The 8301-nt window shown below is 55.1% G+C and overlaps 1 protein-coding gene across 2 annotated transcripts; it reads right to left on the bottom strand.

The window, feature by feature from the left end:
• Positions 1-1120: 1120 nt before the first annotated feature.
• Npdc1 (neural proliferation, differentiation and control 1) lies at positions 1121-7307 on the bottom strand. 2 transcript variants are annotated; one of them, XM_021193765.1, is made up of 9 exons: positions 6992-7307; positions 4053-4199; positions 2823-2963; positions 2549-2722; positions 2368-2434; positions 2201-2288; positions 1873-1952; positions 1615-1711; positions 1121-1517 (listed from the first exon to the last, which is right to left on the bottom strand). In XM_021193765.1, the coding sequence occupies exons 1-9, from the start codon at positions 7101-7103 to the stop codon at positions 1425-1427; spliced, it is 999 nt and encodes a 332-aa protein (XP_021049424.1). In that variant the 5' UTR covers positions 7104-7307; the 3' UTR covers positions 1121-1424. The 2 variants fall into 2 exon arrangements, with proteins under 2 accessions (XP_021049424.1, XP_029392970.1); XM_029537110.1 differs by lacking the exon at positions 2823-2963 and having other exon boundaries at positions 1123-1517; positions 2549-2761; positions 6992-7285.
• Positions 7308-8301: the final 994 nt, after the last annotated feature.

The following is an 8301-nucleotide window of genomic DNA, read 5'->3' as shown; positions in this document are numbered from 1 at the left end:
CCTCCCTCCCTCCCTCCCTCCCTCTTTCTTGGGCAGAGTCTCACTCTGTAGCCCTGGCTGGCCTGGAACCCGTGACTTAGACCAGGATGACCATGAACTCGTAGAGATCTGTCTGCCTCGGCCTCCCAAGTGCTTGCACCAGCATCCAGCTCACCTATCTTCTTGACCAGAGGCCATAGAGTCTCCAGAGATTAGACTTTAACCAGTATATGTCCTACTGGAAGGAAAGTAATGAAGGGACATGTTCTTTCAAAGGAAGTCATATGGTCAGCAGGACTCTGACCCAGCCCTACAAACAGCACAACTTGTAGAGAGAAAAACCTAAAGGAGCCAGGCTGTTCCTCTTCATTCATTCAGTTAGCCAGGCACTCAGGAGACAGAGGCAGGGGCAGGCAGATTGCCAGGACAGCCAAAGGGGCACGTGCACATCCTCACACACACGGTACTTTCAATCATTCAGAATTGAAAGTATGGCTGCTGTCACAGACTGGTCTCTGAACCATAAAGGTCAATTTTCCAGCACTACACATGCTTTGGGAGCTAAGGCTCTGTGTACACCTTACCTAGACCCCTGCCTCATGCACCTTGTATATGTACACTGTATTCCCCAGGTCCATCTGCTTGGCCTGTCTCCCTCCCCCACCAACACATTACATACAGGGGTCCAGGAGTCTGTCCCTGTAAGAATCCTACAGGCCTATATGCTATTCTCTTGGGGTTTTGTCCTAGGCAGGTAACACGCAGGAATGGAGATACTGGGTACCCACAGCCAGGCATATGCAAAGCACTCCTTTTCCTAACACTTTATATCCCACAGAAAGGGGTCTTTAGAGTCTTGCCATCTTTGGGCTACTCTAGCCTTACGGTGTACCCTTGATCTCCCTAACCTGTAGGGCAGAAGGGTGGGTAGTAAGGAGGTAGTGAGTTCCCACTGTAGATGGTGAGGGTCGTCCTGTGTTTGATTTTCCTCCAGCCTTCAAGCCCCTTTCGGAGGTACCACCCCTCTCCGGAACTGCAAGAGAAGGTCCCAGTCCCTCACTGAATGTCTACACACGAAGGCTTCCCAGGGAGGTGGGTGTGACTGTGGGCTGATCACACCATCCGTGAACCCAGAAGCCACTCACAGGTTTGAAAAAAACTTTAATTGGCTTTTGTCTCCAGAACTCTCTATCCATGCCTAGACTCTAGGGTTCCTGGACTCGTATCTCCAGTTTGAGGGTTCATACCAGACAGAGAATGTGCAAGCAGATGCTAGATCTCCCACATAAGGCGGAGAATCTCCCTGGCAAGGGAGCCCAGGGCTTGGCGCCTCCCTCCTGCCAAAAGCATGCGGGGGTCACAATGCTGCTCTTTTCCACGGGGGACACCAGGACTCACTCATCCCCACTGGTGGGCCGTGGGCTGCAGGCATGTGGGCCTAGGAGTCACTGCAGTGGCGGCAAGGAATGGGGACCAGGCACTGGTGCTGACAGCGTAGAATGGTCAAACAGTGGGTTGCGCACCTCCATCTCCCCTGTCTGTGAAGATACTGGGTCAAGCTCCTGGCAGCAAGGCCTGAGACAAGATGAGAGGAGCCCCAGCAGAAGCCCCCCTCCATGCCCCCGGGGCACTCACTGGTGCCAGGCCTGGGCACTCATACACAGTGAAGTCACCATCTTCATTCTCCTCATCGGAGGAAACCGACTCCAGTTCCTTTGAAGGTTCCTTATGCCTGGTGGGAGCAAAATAGCTGGGTCCTCTGTGTACTTTCCAAGGGACAGGGGCCCAGAGGCAGGTGCTCAATGTATTGTTGCCCTGGGTAGGGGCCGTGGGCTGGGGTGCCAGGGCAGAGAGTAAGAGATTTCGAGCAGGTAGGGAAGGATGGCCACTCACCGCTCCAGGCACAGCATCTGCTGTCTCTGGTGCTGATAATGGTACATCTCAGCGCTGTGTGCCAGCCGCTGATCCCCGGGCTGTGGAAGAGGCAAAATCTTAAACACATGTTGGGGTACACAGAATAAAAGCGTGCCTGTGCCGGCCGGGCGGTGGTCGTGCACGCTTTTAATCTCAGCACTTGGGGGGGGCAGAGGCAGGCAGATTTCTGAGTTTAAGGCCAGCCTGGTCTACAAAGTGAGTTCCAGGACAGCCAGGGCTATACAGAGAAACCCTGTCTCAAACAAACAAACAAACAAATAGTGCCTGTGAGGGCAGAGCTACGCACCGAGAGTCGTGGTGTTGAAGGTGACGTGGGCCCCTTAGCTGTGGCAGCGTAGTCAACCTTCTGAGTCAGGCGGATCTCTCGCTGAAGCCTGAAGTAGTTTGGGGTTGAGAGTGTTGTTATGGACCTGAAGGTCAGATCCTACCCACCAACTGGAGTCTGAAGCTCACCTACACCAGCAGAGGGCTGCCACAGCCAGGGCGGCTGAGCTTGCCAAGCAGAAAGCCAGGATGAGCACTGTGGGAGAAAGGGGCAACATGGAGGAGTCTGAGAACCTCAGTCTACCTCCCCAGGGCCTTGATCTCCTTCTACCCACCACATGTCTACCCTCTGTTGCCAACCTGGACCTACCAAGGGTGAGGCCATTCCCATGCCTTCCCTGGGGCTCCAGCGGGGACATCTGCACAGGTCCAGAGGATGCCCGGGAGCTCAAGGAGGTATGGGGTATAGGTGAAGAGGTTCCATGAGTAGAAGGGAGCCCGGGCTCCGGTCGTTGACCCCACTGTGAGAATCCCAGGGTAGCCGCTAAAGTCAGGCATATACATGTAGTCAGCAGGACGTGGCCTTTGGTCAAAGAAACAGGATCAGGGTAGTGTGCATGGGGGGTGGGGGTGGGGCTCCTTACCAGGCTCTAGGAGCTTCTGTGCAGCCTCAAGCAAGGGCTGTGCTGTTAGCCTTGAGTTCCCCGCCTCCTTCTCCTTCAGTGCCAGTTCCTGGGCCAGAGAATCGATCTCCTCTTCCAGTCTGGGCTGGGGCAGGCCCTCCCCTGAGGAGAGTGATGGGCCAACATATACAGAGGCGCCAGACCCTTGACAATACCTTCAGCGAGCAGCCTCCCAAAAGGGAGGGTCCCATCCAAAGTTTCACTATCTTGGTTTCCATGGTGACAAGTGAGGGAGCTTCTTTGACTCAGAGGAGGAGGGAGGAGGGAGGAGGGAGGGAAGAGGAGAAAGATGGAGAGGAAGGCTAGGGTGAGTGCAGGGACCCACAAGAAGGTAAAGGAATGGAGTCCCCATCCTAACTAGTGTGCACAGAGCGGTGGCCAGTGCACTGGGAGTCCATACCCATTCTACCTCTCCCACACCAGGCACCTCCCCTGCCTAAGAGGACAAAGGAAGTCCTGAAGAGATGGAGCAACGCCGAAGCAGACCTGAACATCTAGGCTACTCCCAGGCCAGGCCATCAGAAAAGAAGCTGCCTGCAGGTGGTGGTGTGGGGGTAGGGTGGACCCTGACTGGTTCTCCCTTAATACCCCACAGTCCAGAGAGAAGCTCCCAAGCTCAAAAAAACCAAAAAAAAACAAAAAAAAAAAAAAAAAAAAAAAAAAAAAGCTCCCGCACGGGACTCAATCTTTTCGGCCTTCTTCCCAGCACCTCGCAAGTAAAGCCCCTGTCACTCTTGAAGAGGCATTTGGATGCACTGAAGGACAGTGGCCACCACCACGGGGCTGGCACCTCCCAACATGCTGAGTGGGGAGTGAGGGGACAGATCAAGAGAGAAGAGCAGGCTGCCTAGAGGATGCAAGAGTAGAGAGCTGGAAGGGCTTTTGGGAGATCCGTCACGGTCCGAGCCTGACAGCCTGACCTCCCCGCCTCCTCCTGAGGTCATCCTTTACCCTGGAGGACCCAGCTGCCATAGGCCTCAGCCTAGCCCAACCCTGCCTCAGCACCATCTTGAAAGGATGAAGGGGCTTGTCACTCTGGTCTTGGATCTGAGCATTCCATGATGCTCAGAGATATGGGTGGCCACTATCACAAAGCTTTAGGATCCTTAGATATAGACACACAGGGCAGGGACGGGAGGGAGGAAACACATGTCATGCATCCATTTCCCCTGACCCTATACTCTGCCGTACCAGAAGATAGGTGTTTCCTTGGCACACAGAACCCTCGCTGGTCTTCCTGGAAGGACTGAAGGCATGGTCCACAGGCATGTGCCCCTGGTGGGCATTTTGCCCGCCTCTTCAGTGCACAATCCAGGCTTCCAGGACAGGTGGTAGCATCTGAGGAAGAAGCAGAGGCAGGGCCCACCATAGCCCATCTGCCGACCTCCAACCTCCTACAGCAGCAGCTCTGCTTAGAACCCTTCTTCCAGAGCTGGCCAGGCTGAGCTCTGATCATTGCCCTGGGCAGGCAGGCCCTGGTTTCCTATTGCCACGTCTCAGAATCGGGAAGTGTCAGTCCCAAATCTTATGGGAACTATCCCTGCTCCACCCACTCCCCCACAGTCTTGCTCCCAGGCCTAAGCTTTATGCTTAAAGGATAAACTGACCCTAACTGTCCGGTCAGCTCTCCGAGGCTCGATTTTGACCTTTGTGTGGCCCAGAGCGAGCCAGGACCTTCCATTCAGATTGCCACTGAGCTCTGTTCTCTCTTTGGTTCTGGAGGCGCGTAGACATTTCTCCTAAACACTGGGGCTCCTCTCTAGACCCCCAGCACATAACCCTATAACCCTAGAGTTAGTCTGGCAGTCCACAGAACAAACGCTCAGTGCAGAAGACAGTGGCTGTCTCTGCCTAGCCCTTGTCGTCATGGCACTGGGGTTTGGGAGGCCAAGATGCCACTGGCTTAGATACAACGAGGGCATCGAAAGGCCTGGGCTGATCAGTGTTGGGGATGCCAGTCTAGGTCATAGTTCTGAGTCACATTTTTGTCGCCTGGGGCCCAGAGCACAATGTTCTCGTATACCTGCCAAACAGTCCTATCCTGACGCAGCTACATAGAGCAGTGAGCTTTATGCCTCAGTTTCTCCTATGGGATATACACCTTCAGTTGCCTCAAGGCTAAGGAACAATCCCAGCCTGGGACTTTGGTCCCTGTCTTGGGAAGCCAGCAGGGCCAAGGAAATACCCAGCAGAACTATCAATTGCCTGTGTCTCTGGCCGACCAGACCCTTCCACTCCACACTGTGGGCACTGCTGTGGGCCCCATGGGATGTGTTAACTATGGCCTTCTACAGACTTTGGCTTAGTTTCCTTTGTTTTTTTGTTTGTTTTTGTTTTTTGGGGGGTTTCATTTTTTGGTTTTTGTTTTTTTTCGAGACAGGGTTTCTCTGTGTAGCCCTGGCTGTCCTGGAACTCACTCTGTAGACCAGGCTGGCCTCAAACTCAGAAATCCACCTGCCTCTGCCTCCAGAGTGCTGGGATTGAGGCCACTGCCCGGCCTCACTTTCCTTTGTAATCTGACACCCTGCGTCTCCTGCAAAGAAGTTCCAGAAGCTCTGGTGGCACACTGGATCCCAGGCTTGGTACCTTCTGCCCACCACAGTCTGTCAGCAGCCTCCAGTAACAGCAATCCGAGCTTGGGGCTTGAGAGAGGGTCGTGCTAGGAGGCTTACACAGACTCCACCCACCAGCCAGGCTCCAGGGAGGCAGACAGTCCCTGCCCCGGTGCTGACAACCTAGTCAGACCTGTAGTAGAGGCGTAGCACGATGCTGGCTTTGAGCTGAAGGGCCTCCCTAGCCCACCAACCTATTGTTTTATCTTGGGTAGAATGACCCTCTCCAGCCTGGGTCTCAGAACCAATGGCAGCTGAAGAGTAACTGGTTTGCTAACCATGCTAGGCTACCGGCCCTTCCTGGGCACTAGGTGTGATAAGGGGACGCTTAGAATGGGGCCATGCCAGGTCTCTGCATTCAGCCACAGAGGCCGATGGGCAGAGGCCAGCACGTGCCCAGGGCTTCAGTGCTGTGCCTTAGTCCCATCCATGAGGAGGACCACCAGGGAAGCAGGTTATTTAACACCTCTGGTAAGGCCCAGTCTGGAACTCCACCCACCCTCCTCAAGAGTCTCTTCCAGCTCTTAAGGTCCCACATCCAGACCGATCTTGTTAGAGTCCTAGTTGTGCCACATACCAGTCACCTCTCTATGCTCTCAGTTTCCTCATCTGTAAGCTGGGCTCAAAGCAACTCCCACACATAGTTCCAGAAGAACTCAGTGAACATATGGGCACCCTCTCCCACTTCACTCCCCTCGGGGAGATACAATTTGGATCCTGTGGCTTCAGGACCCATCTGTCAAGAATGTTCTCCCAGAGCCTTTAATCCCAGCACTTGGGAGGTAGAGGCAGGCATCGAGGCCAGCCTGGTCTACAGAGTGAATTCCAGGACAGCCAGGGCAACACAGAGAAACCATTTCGGGAAAAAAAAAAAAAAAAATGTTCTCCCAGTCAGGGTGTCACACTCTTCTAAAGGGTCAATACACAGACCTCAGACCAGAAGACAGGGTGGTGCATGCCCTCCAGGGCAGGGGATGGGGGCAGCTTGTCTCCACTAAGTTGGAACAAGACCCTAGGCTTGGAACTCTTAGACTTTGCCATGGGAACCCCTCTACACACACACACACACACACACACACACACACACACACACACACACACAAGACAGGGCTGACCGGCAAGGCTCACAGACACCAGGAACAATCCTGCCAACTGGAAGCCCCAGAGACACAGAAACAAAGACACAGGATTCCCCTGATGGACCACCAGGAACCAGATAGCTGCAGACCCAAAGACACACACCAGACTGATTCAGGGACCCAGAGACAAAGACCCAAAGCGCGTGAAATCTACATTCGCCTCCAAGGACCTGAGAGAAGATTCATCTAGCATGGCCTTCAACGGGCCTGACCTGTTTACCCAATCCATGCCCAGCGGACCGGGCCTGCCAGGCCTGTGGGCCTGGGAAAGGCCAGGGCGGTGGCAGGGAAAACCAGGGCGGCGCCGGGGGCAGGATTCTCCGCCCCGCAATCCCAGCCCCGGAGCGCCCCACAGCCTGCGCCCAGAGCGCTTGCTCACCCGGGCGGCGGGCGGTGGCACCATTCAGGGCCGCTCCCAGGATGAGGCCGGAGAGCAGCAGCCGCAGCAGCCGCAGGTGCCGCGGGGAAGGCGGAGGGACGGGCGTCGCCATGCTTCAGCGCCGCCACCAGGGCAGCATGGCACCCCACGACCCGGGGCTCGGTACCCACTCCGGGAACTGCGACTGGAGAAGCCGGGAAGCGAGAGGGGCGGAGGAGGAAGAGGAAAAGAGGAGGCGGTGGCGCTGACGTTGCGGCAATGGATCCGGGATGGGATGGAGGCGCGGCGGGCAGAGAAAAGTGTCGGGAGTGCGCCTGCGCGCTCCACCTGCGGGGGCGGGACATCTCCTCTAGTCTGAGCCCCCTCCCTCTGCATCCTGTTGGGGGGCCCCTTTCCTCAGGCGTCTGAGTGCTTCGGGCCCTCTAGCCTCTACGGCAGGATGCCTCCTAATTCGTTACCCAAGAATCTGACTTGGGATTGACTAACGGTGGGCGTCCCAGGATGCACGCCTTCTTCTTAGTGGTCCGTCTGCCAAACCCTCACCACTCACCCTGTTAGAATGGAGGACCTTAGACTAGGGGAACACCAGGGACAAGTCCTGGCTATGTAGACTAGGCTGACTGTTGCAGGTTTGCAAAATGCATCCCACAAAGGATAAAGAAGTGTATAGAGACGCAGGTGTACTCAGAGACGCACCCGGGCTTTCTAAAGCCAGGAAGAAAAGCACACAAGAGGCTCACAAGATCAAGTCAGACTCGCTCCCGAGTGGTGCCACCAGGGGGCGAGAGTAACTTGACATTATTGTTGACAGTTGTCTGGGAGCTGTCCAAGGTGGTCATGGTCCCAGGTAAAGGCTTTCAGCTCCCTTGAGTCACACAACATGGAACATGCATGGTGCCTCGTGGTTACCATTCATGTACAGTCCCCTGTGAGCACACGCCACCCCCACCAGAGACCTCCCCCCGGTTGAGTCATGAAGGCAGTGTTGAAGCTCAGTGTGGTGGTTCGTGCCTTTAATCCCATCTCTCAAGATGCAGAAGTAGGCACATCTCTGTTGTGAGTTTGAGACCAGCCTGGTCTACATATCGAATTCCAGGACAGCCATGAATATATAATGAGACCCTGTCTTAAAAATGAGAAACAGACTATCCAGAGAGTACCCCATTCGGGAGTCCATCCCATCATCAGCCACCAAACCTAAATACTAATGCACATGCCAGCAAGATACTGCTGAAGGGACCCTGATATTGCGGCCTCTTGTGAGGCTATGCCAGTGCCTGGTAAACACCGAAATGGATGCTCACAGCCAG

This window comes from Mus pahari, chromosome 3 (assembly GCF_900095145.1).
Source record: "Mus pahari chromosome 3, PAHARI_EIJ_v1.1, whole genome shotgun sequence".
Classification (NCBI taxonomy): Eukaryota; Metazoa; Chordata; class Mammalia; order Rodentia; family Muridae; genus Mus; species Mus pahari.
This window is presented reverse-complemented; position numbering and strand designations above follow the sequence as displayed.